The sequence below is a fragment of the Mastigoproctus giganteus genome, chromosome 8 (genome assembly GCF_048544385.1).
Source record: "Mastigoproctus giganteus isolate SK-2022 chromosome 8, ASM4854438v1, whole genome shotgun sequence".
NCBI lineage: Eukaryota > Metazoa > Arthropoda > Arachnida > Uropygi > Thelyphonidae > Mastigoproctus > Mastigoproctus giganteus.
Window position 1 is genome coordinate 173625535 of NC_143582.1, and position 15804 is coordinate 173641338.

Genomic DNA, 15804 nt, shown 5'->3' on the forward strand with positions numbered 1-15804 from the left:
GCTAATTAGCTGTGGAAACAATACACCTCACAATAACAATTCCTTGAAAATTCGACCAAAAACAGAACAAAGGAATTGCTGTAATATCCAGAGGAACTCATAAGTGGATCGCAATACAGTAGCCGAGTGGTCAGAAAATAGAAGCCATTTTGCCGGCGAAGATTATAAATAACCGTTAGGATAACTGTTATTGCATTCGGAAGTACCAAGCACTGTGAAATAAGTGGAATTCTTCAGTCGCTTTCAAGGGTCGATGACAGCACTTAAGAACGCTAGAAAACAATAGTTAAGTTCATCTCTCTTAGTAGAATGACAGAAATAGTGTGTATTGTTCGAGAAAAGATTGTTCCTAATAGCCAGTGGATTCCTTTTAGCAGGTGTTGCTCTGCTTTTCGAGTCAGATGGTGTTGACCAATAAAACCCACTCACTTCCTTTGAGAGAAACGCTCCTGATATCGGAGTAGTAGAGCGAAAGTCGACCCATCGTAACTATGCTTTTTTTTTCGAAGCAAGTACCGTTTCGCCGGGTTGAACGACTTCTTGTGTGTCCCTCAGAGGTCATTTATCTCAAAATTAGGGGAATTGTATCCACGACTGACATAATGTCCCTTATCTGCTTGCATATTTATGGCTTGCCTCGGACAGTTCGTGGAAAAATCGTTGTTTAGATCACGCCCAACAGCTGCCTTTGGTACTAAGAGCTAAAAATATATTGCCGTTATTAAATTGGATTAGTATTATTAAAAGATTTGAATGTCCAAAGATAGACATGATTCATATATTCATTTGACATCACAAAATGACAAAGGGTGGAATTAGTTAAGGGTTTAGAAACCAATAAAGAAACAATTTCTTCGACAAAGTTTTTAAATATTGGACTACAACGAATTCTGTTCCACCACACCCTCCACATCCCAAAGATTTACTGAACATGTTCGAGTGGATTTGTTTGATCGCTTACTTTTCTTGGAATTTCGTTGGCGTTTTCAACGATGACTCCCTTGGTAGGTTGTATACCATTTCTCGAATAGTCTGCTTGAATTGGGTGCGCAGTGAAGTCCAAGAAAGTGCACATGGCATTCTATAATATATTTTATATTTGTATTTCTAGCAGGATTGTGGGAGATTGAAGAATATGAATTCCGAGTACAACTTCCGAGATTTTCTCACAACCGCATTCTGAATAAATTTTATAGCATTTTAAAATCCATATCGATGGTTGGGAAAGAGTCCGAAATGTAAAATCTGAACAGATATTCACTTAAAGGAATAATTCATTTTGGTTTGTACGGAAGGCCACGCTGGTTCAAAAAAACCCATCCCATTAGACCTGCTATTAGCTTTGTGCTAGCACAAAGAGCGAGGTGTGAACCTCACTCTCCTCGCCTTCCATCTGTTCGGCAGGTTAAAGAAACATCTTCCAGACCAGCAGTTTCGATCCCACGAGAATTATGGCTTCTTTCTACCTCGGTGGTGCAGAAAATTTAAAGGTAATTTGAAAGTGTCTAAATAAATTCACCTTTTTTACATATAAAATTTCTTCTACCGTTTTTTCCAAGCTTTTTTTCCCTCTATTACTGAAGCAGCTGTAGTGACATCATCAAGGTGGTGGGATAACCATTAGCTACGGTAGGCACGTCAAGAGAGGTTTAATGAGTTACAGCAGAAAGATTCTAATTCAGATTTGAACTACCTTTGTACCAACATTATGTGCAAAAGGAAGTGGAAAGTTCTGTTGTTCAGCTCATTATCAATAAAGTTGTTAAAAAAGAATAACTTTGTGAAATCTTACCGGATTTAAAAAAATTCGGCATGGTGTTAAATCTGGTTCAAACTGTTGTTGAAATCAAACTCAAGATTCATCGAAAATAGCAAAGATTCTTTGAGAAGCGTTCAGGTAAGGAGTAGGAACTCTCGAGAAGTCGCAAAGTTCATATTATTGACGCCTAATGCCAATAAAAATTGGCATCATTAATTGGAATAGCCATTATTTATTGATTATTGATAATTTTTAAATTAAATAAAAGGAAATGTAAGTCGAAACTTAAGATGATTTTCGGGATAAAGAACAACAACAACATAACAAGCGAAAAGAACGCTGTTTTATAAAATATTAATTTATGGACAGTGAATGAAATACAGATGAGATATTCAAAACATGACGTCATTTGAAAAGTTGAGATACACTACTATTTACACTAGAGACCGCCACTGTTTCAAAGGTGGAAGCCATAGGTGAAGAATACAAGGAATAGTAGGAGTAGTCCTGATCTCGAAGTAAATGAATACTTTTCTTGTAATGAGAATATTTTTACAGTGATAAGATGTCAGTTCTTAATCTCATGGCAGTACGGATGTATCCAAGAAGATACCAGAAAAAAAAAAAAAAAGATTCCAAGGACAATAAAAACGGAAGCTTAAATAGTCCAAACTCGCACTTTCTCGGCCACAACACACCAGTTGGAATGGTCGCAGTAGGAAGCAATGATGTGCAAGTTCTTTACGTACTTGTCAATTAGGGCATCGAGCTCCCCCTGGCGGAACACGTGATAATATCGGTGTAAGGTGAGAGTTCCACCGTGGTCGTTATCCTGGATACTTTCTTGAGATGTGGACAATGGGAACGTATCCGTATCGACGTCTGACGCGTTGTCTTCGCAACACCAGCACGATGATCCGTCACTTTCCAACGAGTTAAGCGGAAGTATTTCGAGTTTCCCGAATTGATCTTCGTTTATTGAATTCACACTCGTTTGGAGAAGGGCTTCCTCGTCCTTTGTTGGGCTCTGATCCAAGGGGCTTTTGTCAAGCGTGGAGGATAGAGAATGATGAGGCGCGGATAATTCATCGGAAGATCTTTTGTCCAGACGAAAGTTTCCACACAATGCACTACCTTCGGTATCTTGGCACGGGGGTGGTTCCGTAACGGAAACAGGAAATTTCTCGCAATTTGTCGATTCCACTTCCTTTTCCTTACGATCAGAGGTCGGCCCGCAAGTTACAGAAAAACGAATGGATCGGTATGAATCATCGGGATGCTCTTCATCGTCAGATAAGAAGAGATCAATACGCTCCGGCTCGGGGAAGACTCTGCCGGCATTCCTCATATGTGACAGCACTATTGACTTCCCATTGTTCTTCTGCTTCAAGTGGCTAGGCTCAGATCGTTCGCGCTCGTCAGAGACGTGCCGCGTGCTTCTTACGGCGACTTTCACTTGGCACTCCCGAACATCTGAATTATCGCCGCTACCTTCAGGACGCGTCGAAGCATTCGGGGACGCCACGATATTTGTGTTGCTGCTTCTAAACCGTTCTTTGGCATCGTCGTGTCCCTGGCCGCTTACCAGGGAGCTTTTTTTTTCCGGTGTGCTAGGATCACAAAATGACCTTTGGCCTTCAGAGGAGGAGGAGGTCATGTGTTCGAATTTAGACTCTTTATTACTCCTTTGAAAGTCAGAACTCTCCAATGTATGTTCTAGAATTGGCTTTGAATTTTTTGTGGACTGAGGACTGAAACTAGTTCCTTTGTCTTCTTGTATGTCGCACGGACGGCTGCTTATTCTATCGCCTTTCTCATCCTCCACTGACTCACTACGATTTCTCTGATCACCGCTGGAGGGCAGTGGGAAGGCACTAGAGACATCAGATGGGTCCGGGTCAACTTTGTGTTGGATTTCTTCACTGTGGTTATCAAGCAATTGGACAGATTGCAATACAGTAGAGTCCACAGCCAACTTGATGCCCTCTGTATTTTGATTTTCGTGGATTTCCTTCCCTTCCTGTTCACTGCAGATTATCTCGGTGGTAAAAGGCAATCGTTCTTTGGTGTTAGAATGTGTTTTCAGATTTCCGGCACTGGTAACAGGAAACAATTCTACTTTATCAAACTGCACGATAGATTTTCTACCTTCGCTGTTTCCTCGCGAGGATTGGTTTCTGTCAGAAAGGGCTACACTGATGTTCCTGTTAACAAATCCATTTTTCGGACACGTGACCTTCACTTCCATCAACGGGATAAAGGATAAACTTTCATAGCGCGCACAGGTAGCAATAGGCGGGTTGATATCCTTAATTTTAACAACGACTGGCTCTTTGGATACTTCCTCGTGCAGCTTCGATCCCCTGGTCGCAGTGATATCCGAGTCGTAATCATTAGGGTTGTACAGCTCGGGCATAGAATAATACGAGGTCAGCTGGGTTGTTTCGGACTCATCTAGTTTCTCCATCTCGTTTGATCTATCGTCTGTGATTCGCTTTTGATCAAGGGATGTCGTAGTTCTCGAGGAATTCAATGTATTACTAATATCACACTGGGTCACTACTTTATGCTTGTCGCTTTCAACAGGGTCGTGTGCCGATTTCTTTAAAATTGAAGGCAACTGTTTCTTGGAGGTCGTGTTGTCATATTTTATCCTCTTGTTCTCTTCCATGTTCCGAGTGGCCATGTGATCGAGCAATTTATTCTTCTTATTCATTGAGAGTACCGAATCCGTGGTTATCAGGCTGCCATTCGTTTCGTTGTCCTTCGGTTCGGTCCACGTGTTTTCTGTAGGAAGGATGCTGTTTCCATTCACAATGTCTGTAGCTGTGAGGGATGTCAAATTCAGGCGAACACCAGGCGGCACGATTTTGTTTGCTACGTAATCGAAGTTTTCGGCGAGATGTTCAACTATGAGATTGTCCAACTCGTCAACTTTTTCGAGGTGAGTGTCGGTGGTGTTATCGAAGGGAAAGTTGCACGTGGCTGTAGTCCTCGACCGCACAATTCCACCTTTCACAGGCTCATTGGCGTAGCTCGAGAAATCCACTGCCGACGTTTTAGTGCGAGTTAGTTCAGTTTTACGCAAGGCTCCCCTTCTTCTCCTCAGCATAGTTGGAATGAGGTTTAAAAGATCGCTAAACGAACGCACCATCCTCCTCTTTTGCTTTTTGGGCGACCGACTGCTGCTCGAGATGGAACACCGCTTCTGTTGCAACGTAGTTGTGCTTCCAGTTTCGCTGTCCACATCGCTATCGCCCAGGTGACGGAGTTCAATATGCATTCCTCTGCCGCCATCGGGATCGCAGCACGAGCACCTTCTGGACTTTTTTCCGGTGGCGGGATGCGAAAGAGCAGAATCGACACTTCTAGCAAAGAAGGGACGCTTAGCGTGGGGATGGTTGCGACTGTCTCGTTCGGGGCATTCGGCGGACGAACTGGCTGGGTTGGAGAACCGTCGAATGGCTCTGCGCACGAAGCCATAACAAGTCTGCTTGGAGGAAGGCATTTGGGAACTGGAGGTGCTGTCGTAGGCTGCATCTAGACTCAAGCACTTGCAGTTTCCTTTGGACACGGCAAACTTCTGCCTCCTCCACCTACTGCAGCTATGCTGGCCCTTGTTAGCGTGGTGGTGGCATTTGATTGACTCGTCTATGTCGGGAACGGGACTCGCTCTGGGCGACTCAAAGATGTCGGGATCTGTATAAAAAAAACAGGATACATTTTAGAAATTACGTAACAATGGGGTGGTCGTAATACTGACGCCAAACTGCATCAAGATTAACGTTTCGCGTTGTTTCTCTCTTTTAAATTTAAGGAATACTAGATATTTGGAGTATTCTGGCATAACGGACCAAATGTCGAATTGAAAAATATAAATTAATTTTAAACATGGACGTATACGTACACGTTTATAAAGAAAATAAATTCAAAATTTCAAATTTTTACTATTAAAATTTAGAAAGAATTACAATTTACAAGTTTTTAATACTTTCAAATTTTTAAGGGCTATTTCTTTTAAAGGTCATTTGCACATTAAGGTTTTTTTTTGTCTGAGAGAGAGAAAGATAAGTTTTAATATAAATACTTATCATGGAAATTAAAATCGATATCTTATAAACTTCTGATATGCAAATTAAAGCTGTGACATTGAAGCCATTTTTGGAGTTTGAGGCGTCACCATTAAGTACAGTTATGCTGAATTAAATAAATGATGCGCTTCAACCATGCAGGATTTTGAATAATTGAAGCGCTTTCAGGAACAGCAAACAGTCTGCGTTAATATTGCAAGTGATGTAATCGATTTTCAGTGTCTTTCTCTTCGGAATGAAAGGAGAAACACTGGAGGAGGTAATTATTTTGATCAAGAATAAGAGTCACCTCTAAATACAAAGAATCTTAATGTACTAAGAGCTCATTTGCTTTGCACTTACTACAGTGATAATTTTCTTCGGCTGAATAATACATTAGGCCATATTTTAGTGTTAAAGCAACTTCATTAAACTTTCGCTTTAACTAAATATGAATGAGAACTAGTTAGGCTTACCTCCACTGCTGATGCTTCCTCTGGTCGAACAATTCCAAGGTATAAGAATATCTTGAGATTGGAACTGCAATAGAAAAGGCAGTCTTAAAAACAATGGCATCTACAAATGGATAATGAACTGTTCAGCGACTTGCATTTACGAGGATCATTTCAGATGTTTCCTCAACAGACAAACCCTCGAAAGAAAATGTCACAAGGGTCTGAATCTGTTCCCTACTCGAGCATCGCTTTCTAGCGAATCACTTGGTCAAGCTGCACTCGTGCAAAACCATCATACGCTGGTACTGCTACACAGGAAACTGCTGAAATACATCTCGTACATGTGGACAACCAATACTGAAAGATTAAAAGCTATACGTTTGAATTTTAGTAAAAATATCCTGAAAATCGCGAGACCTCCCCATGTAAACTTACAGTAAACACGCTTTTACATGTGTTTATTACGATGGCACGTTCAGTAGGCAGGCACGACCTATTTCCATTTACTAGAGGTAGAGCTGAAAGCGGTGAGACTGAGAGGGTGACTAAGCAAGATCACTGCCACATGGATATGTCCATAACATCATTTATTGTCTAGTGAATGGAACTGTATTATAGATGCAAAACATCGTTTTGGATTCAAACCAAACCCTCACCGAAAGAAACAAAAACAGGTTGTTAGAAGTTGAGAGCGAGCCTTGCAGATAAACTGCAGCCACCAGTGCTTTAACCTTGTGCTGTAGCACATGGGTCCAAGCTACGATTAGTCGGCTATTTTGTTTGATTAATTTTTATTCTATAATTGTCATTCTTTAGAAAAAGGGACCCATCTGAATTATTAGAAAATGGATCCAAAAGGTAAGAGTTCATAACTTTGAGGGATGTGTCAAAATGACTTGACGATTTTAAGGATGATTAATCTTATATCAAATTAGAGTAGTTATCGATGAATCCTCATAACTATTCCAATTTGGGATAAGATTACTCCTAGACCTTTGTTGACAGATATTGTAATTAAAGGATACAATTATCAATGCAATAACGAGACCACAGGACTTGGGTTCCGTTTTTCAGTGTGCATCGTCCATATCTCATTCATTATAGACATTGCTGTACATTTGCACAGAAGTCATAAGAACAGCATCGTTTTATGGATTTGATGCACTTATTTCGTGAGACCAATATCCATTGGGTGCTAATTACTAAAAAAAAATCCAGATAGTAATTTACCCAACCATAATTGACGCTGTTTGGATAATTCATGCAAGCTTAAAAGGAAGATCGATGTCAGAAACCTACTCCAGACTTTATTCAAAATTGAGCACTCTTAATTCCAAATCACAACTGGATATTACCTTCTTAAACATCAAAGCAGCTTATGATTGGTGTGTGTGTGTGTTCTTGCATACATTAGGGAATTATTCCAATAATCAAAGAAGGCTGCTAACTAATTAGTTTCTCCACTTGAAGTGAGGGTGGAAATTGACTTTAGTTTTACACGTTGGGCTTCTTTGCTTTTTTACCAGCTGCAGTTACGAGACTCATCGCAGTCGCGCTTCCTGTTGCGAGTACAGACTTTCAATTTCATTCTTTCTTTTTCCATATTTTAAATCTTTTAATCCTCTCTTTAGCCTTTTTCTTTATTCAAGCTGTTTAATTGGCGCACGCCACACCAGCATCTCACTAACATTACCTTGTTGCAGTTTGCAGAAAATCTCCCATGTGATATAAAAGTGTTAGATTGAATTTCTAACCTTTAATTGATAACACCGCGCATGCCTTCATATATTTTTTCAAAGTTTTTTAATGATTTCTTACCCCCCGAATAATCCACGAGACTTGAATGGTATAGACTGGAACAGTCTTCTGTCCTTGGTACTACCATATTGGTGGCTTCAACAGCCTTCCATAAAAATCAGTAGATATTTTCATCTTCACGAGACCTCCTTTACTTTTTTTATGTCCAGTTTGTTTTTAGAAGTCTATTTAAGCCTATAATGTAGAGCCATTCTTCCGCATAGGACATTTTAGATGAAAGTTAAGCGAGACAGCAAATAGAAATTGCAAGTGAAACGTGGTTATTTCTTATAACTAAACTTGCAGCTCTAGTGTAATGTAAACAACTGCAGGGAAATACGGAAAGAAACACGTGAAAGATTCTTCACCTCAGGAAATAACATCCGTCAAGAAGAAATGTCAACCTTATCAAGAAAGCCCACATCTATGTTACGATTTTCTCGGAGATATTTTCCTCCTTTGAGGCTTCAACACCGAGTCGGTTGACACTTGCAAGTGACGAATTGCTAGAACTCATTAGAAGCTGTAAAACGGCACACTATTGATCTGGCTAACGTGTGAAGTGTTCTTGCTTATTGAATTTCCAGGAAGGCTGCCCACGGGGAAGACCACAACGAATGAGAAAATTTCGCAAATCAGGTAGGTAGCAGCCTTTCAAACAGCGGCAACTTTCTCGAAATTGGTATTAGCTGGCGTGGCATGAAAACTTCATATAAAACCGAATAACTTTCCCAGTTATTTGGTAGTTTAAAAGTAACACGGACTGTGCGTTAAATTCCACCATCGTAGCCCCTTGCTGTGCACTTATTTGTACGATATGTAAAGTTTGTGATCTCTTCGAAGTCATGTTAACGTGGAAGCCTGGAGGGTGGTCACACACAAGGTTAGCTTTTAGGGACGGCAAAATGAAGGGGCACTAACCTGTTTATGTTTGTGGAGGGGAGGGGAGCAGTAGTATTTTCTTGTTTGTATTCAGGCGCTTGAGTAAAAGTGGCTTTGAAAATTATTTCATCGAGAGACAGGTCAATGCTAACAGAAGCATTTCAACGAGAACTGTTTGGAGTACAAAGCCACATGCGAGTATACGTGCCTTTATAGCAAAAACGCCCAGATCTCTCAGGTTCTCAAGACTGAGGAGAATGGGATTGGCCCACCCAGAGGCCCCAGCTGGATGTTATCATTAGTTTTTTTCTTGATGATTCCCTTATACTTCTGTTCTTACTTTTTCGTAGCGAGAATCTGATTTTCCTCTTAAGAGTACGTGTCCAGCCCAAACTGTAGACAGTCGAGGAATATAGATAAAATAAATGAGATTAGAGCTACCTGAGAATGATCTCAGGTAGCTCTAATTTTGCGTATGTTCTCTGGTCAATTTGCCTGTTGTGCTGGATGAAAAGTTAGGAAAAACATTTATTTATTTATTGCACTAGGCGGTCCCAGCCAACTTTCCCGGCATCCCCACCACTATTTACATACTGCACAAATAAATACGAATTACTCTATTATAACATATTGAACTTCTGCGCTTCATGTGAGTTGGGAAAGACAGAGGAACCACCACCAGTTGGAGAACCACCTCAACTATTCTACCTATAGATATAGCATACAACTGAAGTGCTATGATCTGGCAGTAGGAAATTGGTAGTGAGCCAAGGTATAAAAAGCCTGGCATGGGAGTAAATGGGGTCTCCAGGTTTTTAACCAACGAAAGCCCCGAAGCGTAAGAAGACATGGCTGGAAAAGCAGAAGAAAGACAGGTAGTTGGAATGTTAGTGCAATGAATAGGATGGGCAAATTCGAGAACTTGAAATGGAACGAAGTAAAATAGATACTCTGGGGGTGAGTCAAGATGGAAGGGGACTTTGGAAGTGAGGGAGGGTAGGGAATTATATTCTGGAGATAATGAGGGTAAGAATAGAGTGGTAGTTTTAAACAAGCAAGTATCTGAAAGCGTGAAAATAGTGGAATATATTAATAATAAGTTGATATTTGTAAGAATGAAGGCAGAACTAAAAGAAACGATATTAGTACATGGATATATGTCAACAGAACACAATAAAGAGCAATTCTATTTTTGAGTAACTAGAAAACTTAATTGAGAGAGATCAGGCAGTCAGATTTTTGATGGTTATGGAACGATTAGAAAGCAGTAGTAGGATAAAAGGAGGGGAAAAGATGAGGAACGGTATGAGATTGGTAGCCGGAATCAGAGGCGAAAGGTCTATGCAGTTCTTTGAACAGAATGATCTAGTGATAAATACTCGGACAGCATAATAGGAGATATATATGAAACACGCTTGGAGATCGAAGTAGATCTTAAGTTGACTATATCTTGGTCCGGACAGATACAGAAACAGTTAAAAGAACTCACACGCATACCTAGGACCACACATATATTCTAATCGTAATATTGTATAATGAACGTGGAATCAAAGTTGAAAAGGATTCAACTTTGAAAAAAGGGCAAAGAAGGATAGAAGATGGAACTTGGAGAGAATAGGACCAACAAGGAAGGATATTATGAAGGGGAAATTAAGGGAAAGGCTCTTATCGGAAAGGGGGTGACAAAGTATAAATGGTAAATAGATAAGTTAGAGACAATATAAGGAAAATAGCTGAAAAGGAAACATGATAAACTTGTGTGTTGGATCTGTCTTTGCCAAAAACACTGACGGTGAACAGAAAACGCAACAACTATTCAATTTTATAAGAGGAGAGTCGGAATCGCTCTCCTCTTATAAAATTTACTTTTTTTAATGTTCCGATCCATTCATTTTAACAATATGTTGAAAATTACAAAAATAAATGTCTGTGCAGTGCATATTTACTTTTTTTTCTCTCTCTCAAGTTGCCCGTTCCCTTTAAAAGTTAGACAGAACTGCTCTGATTTTTAAATTTCCACTTTAAAGCGATTCGCATAAGCAATCAACACTTTGGCAGGGCAGCAATCACCCGCAGCAAGAGATGAGCAATTTGGTGAGCAGTGAGAATTGTGGTGTCATGCACTCGCACGAACACGTGATAAGATTAAGTGCACCATCTCCATCTCCCCGTAGAACTGCGCTAATTATCACCGTTAATAATTACTAGTGAGGCGTTACGCGTGACGGGTCCATATGACCACGAGGCGTTCTCTTACCTTCCTATGCTGTTGCTCCATGGCCCACACCGTTATCATCACTTTCCCGCCGATCCGCAGGATCCTCGCTAGTTCTCGCAATGCCTGAACTCGACGCTCGGTTGTGGCGAAGTGATGGATGACGGCGACAGACAGAGCTGCATCCATAGTCTCGTCCCTGAGCGGTAGACGTTGGTTGTCTGACATCTGGACTTCGTGGTTGTTGCTTCGAGCTGTCCGAACCAAGGGAGAGCAGCGATCGATTCCAACGGCGAACACTTGGTGGTTGACGGAAAGATATTTTCCACTGCCGCATCCTGAGAGAAAGACAAAGTGAGAAGTGTGTCATAAAACTTCCTGACAGCTCTGAAGACATTTCTGTACCGCTTAATTCAGAAATAACTTCCCGCACGGTTCCATACTAAATAAAAGGGATGGCAGAAGCAGTATTTGGAGAAGATTCTGCAAGGCAACCACCAATAATTATCTTTATTTTGGTTACATTAGAATGCAAAATTTGTTTTGGTAAAATCTGTATGGTTGATCAAGTCATGGTCATCCCTAACAATGAATGTCATCTTTAACAATAAATCAGTTAAACGATTTCCTTAAATTAAAAATATTTAAATAATACGATAGTGATTTAAAATAACTTATAAAATTATTTTCAAATATGTAAAATCGTTTAAATAAAAATTAAGTTTATTAGTTTTTATTTATAAGATAAATACGTACGTCTTCAACTTTATATAAATATAAAAAAGGTTAAACTTTAAATACTTTTCTTCCATTTAAGGTATTGTTTAGAGAGCTGTATACACCACAGGATATCAGTCATTTTTAACTTCCTGTGTCTGAAATCAGAATTTTTTTTTCAGTTTGTTTCCTAGAGAAATGTGAAGAACGTTAGTTTTTCCTCTTAGATTTCCAGCAAAGTTTTCAGATTATCATAATTGTCAAACAAAGAGAAAAAAAACTCTGCATCTGACATCGAAGCTTAAATTTTCTTAGAAGCTATTAAGACAATGACATCAGCATTTCTTATTCCATCAGTAAGAAGAAAATGCATTTCCGATAAATGAGCCAAGTTAGATGGCTGTTTTTCTTTCTAATTTCAACAATATCTTCCTCCCTCCCTTTGGCCTTAGCGTTATTTTGAAAATCTGTAAATGCCTGCTTATCAATATCCACGGAAAGATGGGAATGGCTGAAAATGGGCCCGCAAATTATTATTATTTGAGTGCAAAGTACATAATGTCACTCATTACCATAAAAGAATCATAGAGGAGTCTGTCGAATATTAATGGAATGGTAGAGTTTTTAGCAAAAGGCATTAGAAAACCCAAATGGTTATTTTCAATTTGCTGTCAGTTGAAGAGGGTAATGCAAAATCTGGCATTTCCATCTTGCACGAATAACATCCTAATTTACGACAAACAAAACAGTGTCCATAAACGGCAAGGCATAACACCGAGAGAGAATAAAAATAAATGGTTTCAATGATTATTCGTAGCTAGATGAAAAGCGCATCGTAAAAGAATCCTATTTAGGTTTATGAATGTCATCAAAGAATCCATTTCGCATACTTACTCGCTGAAAGAGAAATCAGATGGACTTCAAATTTTGGCTCTTTAATTGTTGGTGGTCTGATGCAATATGTACAAAAGCAGCGAGATGAAAATGAATTCCTTCTTAACCTTAACTTTTATATAAAGTACTGTGAAATTACGTGTTGGAATATTGTTGTTGTTGGTTTGTTGTTTAATGGCACAAGGACTGCTAAGGCCATATTGTGCTTATTCCACAATCGCTACCAAAAACGAGAAGAGAGATTCTGGACAGACGATGTCTTTGGATTGATTAAAAATTTGCAAGATTCATAAGGAACATATCCTTCGGAACAGTATATAGTGGGTTCGCCAGTTGTCACCTTTTGGTGGAAAGGTCGGAGTTCGAATTCCGTCGGAGGGTGAATGGCTTTCTTTTTTTTTCTTAAGGATTCTTCAAGGATTGTGAGTTATGGATTTTTCAGCTTATACAACAAGGCACATCTACTTGTGTACAGACATAATATAACATTAAGCAATACTTTAACCAGAAATTTTAAAAATAAAACAACTCGCGAATAACAACCAAATAAATATCAAATGATTTTAATGCCATTCGCATTTTCAAAGAAATTCGTACTCTGTTTCGAATGTCCAAAACAAACGGATTCTCTTGCCTTATAAAAATACTACAATTCGCAGAAACAATTAGTAGCCTTATTCATAAGTTTTTTTCACAGTCAGGAAGGGCATAACATCCTTAATGTCCATCATTACAATGTTTTCTTCCTCAAAACGCCTGCTACTCTGCTTTTGAATAGTCATGGTAGTTAAACAGACGTTAATGAGACCTGTATACGAAAATAAACAAACAATCAACTCCATTTATAGTATTTTATGGCAGGTTGCACGATAATTGTGTGCGCATAAAATTTACAAATAAATGTGAGTTGTCGTCCTCCTCCTCGGAAAAGTTGAGTAACTTTCCCAAGGAGGAGGAGGAGGACAACCAATGGCAATAGAGAAGTTAACCTGTCGCCATCATAGTCTGCGTATTTGCTATGTAATACAGGTTCGAACTAAGACTACGCGAAACTCTGCAAGTGCACGTTACCATGGAAATTGCGGACCCATAGTGGACCTAAATGAGTTTCTCTTTAATGGAGAAATAGTCTCCATTAACCAGAATGCAATTAACTTTCCATTTTCTCTAGGCTCTCGAATCACATTAATCTGGAAAGCTTGCTGGTGAAAGAAGAAGAAAAAAAATCAGCTAAAGTGATTATCTTCTGGAAAAACACAATACGAGGGCAGTATTGGTGATCATCACCATAGCAACGCTATTTACGTTTACTCGTAATGAGAGAGCAAATTCGTATAGTGATTTAGGTAACATAATTAAGTCTTATCGTGGGAGCCAATGAGATTACAAAGGGGATAAACCGCTTCCGGCGCTGAGATTTCCTGCCACGTCTTAAAAATTTATTCTTTTCATCCAACAAGGTTCTAAGCGCTGAAGGAATCTATTAGCCGCGAAGTTTTCGGCATTCGTTCTCACATACGAAAATTTACGCATGCGTGTTGGCTTCAGATTAAACAGGGAAGAAACCCCGCACTTGTTAAGCATCTCTGAGAGTGCGTGGAGCAGTCGTTTTGAAGCCCATTCGTAGCGGGACACACCAAAAGCGTGTCGTAAAGCCGAGCATAAAGACACATCGTAAACCTTGTGTCGTCTCCTAACAGTTAATTTACTCACCCTGTCCTTCTCGGGCGGAAAACAGATCCGCACGTGCTTACTGGGAGAAAAATGGAACTTTTTTTTTTCTTCTCTAAAGTTAAGAAATTTATTTCTTTAGGAATGGAGTGAAAGAAACAGAGGACCAAGTCGGCAGAAAGAAAAAGGAAATTGCGCAAAAGTTTTTTTCCAAAGCTGGAAGTTGCAAACACGTTTCGCATCCGTTTGAAAGAAGCCACTTTTTTTTAAAAGTCCTTCAACCACCGTTATTGTTGATAAGAATTCCACTTTAGAAATTAACTACTCTACTTTCATCTGTCCCTCCCCCCTGCGAACCGCCAGGGGCCGAAGAAAAAGGAACTTTTAATGGCACGGTTGATAGAGAAGAGAGATGTTTCATCAATAATGCATTGCCCTTGTAACTAGAACGCGGTTCACTTGTACTGGGGATAAAAGAAACTAAATTATCCGTAAGAGTGCAGAAAATTACTTTTGTTGCTGTACTTGGATTTTGCTTTTATTTTTTTGTTTAAACAGATTTCGTATCCAAAGATAACAGGAGTGGTGAGATGCCTCATCCAAGACATTTGACAATGGCAGAGTTCCATTCCTTGAAGTCATATTCGGCCTCTGGAGGGGAAACAGATGATACAGCAGGCAGACTTAGAACAGCATTAACTACAAGTTCTTAAACGTCTTATTCTAATACTAACCGTTCATTTCTAAGAGGACACTTTGGAGACAATGATTAGGGAAAGCAAGCAGGAGTCCATCAACGAATTCAAGGTTTAAATGGCAGTCATTGTTCATAGGACAAGCTGCAATTGCCCTTAAATCCGGTTGCCCAGATTTGGAGAAATGTATATACTTTTTGCAGCTTCGCGGACCTATATTTAATATCAGAAATAATTTTTTTCTATCTTTCGGGATCGATTTGAAGAGAATTACAGTATTCCTGGTTCGTTGTTTGGGAATAAAATTTAAATATCTAAAATTTTTGAATTTATTTCAATATCGTGGGCGTTATTCAAACTGCAAGGTATATACACGCTTTTGACATGTGGGAGGCGCAGATTTCCAGTGACGCATAAAGGATGATTGGGTTAACGCACATTAAGAGATACTGGACAAGTAGCTTCTGGTTTGTGATACCTGTTAGTTCTTGCTTAAGACTCCAGTGTATAGCACAAAATTTATATTTCTCAGTCACTGAAGTGATATTGAAAGGTGAGGTTCTTATCCTAAGGTACACCAAGAAATGTTTACCCCGAAGATTTGCGCCATATCGATGAAGACACGGACATCATTCTCAACAAGTTTCTT

General features: G+C 39.5%; 1 protein-coding gene across 1 annotated transcript in view; it reads right to left on the reverse strand.

Moving 5' to 3' along the window:
- Positions 1 to 2417: 2417 nt before the first annotated feature.
- The window catches only part of LOC150082015 (uncharacterized), a 128128-nt gene continuing 114741 nt past the window's right edge, over positions 2418 to 15804 (reverse strand). Inside the window, exons 3-5 of the mRNA XM_090380397.1 lie at positions 11221 to 11516; positions 6306 to 6369; positions 2418 to 5458 (exon numbers count right to left, since the gene is read on the reverse strand). Coding sequence (XP_090236523.1) covers positions 2418 to 5458; positions 6306 to 6369; positions 11221 to 11516 — 3401 coding nt within the window. The remainder of the gene's footprint in view (positions 5459 to 6305; positions 6370 to 11220; positions 11517 to 15804) is intronic.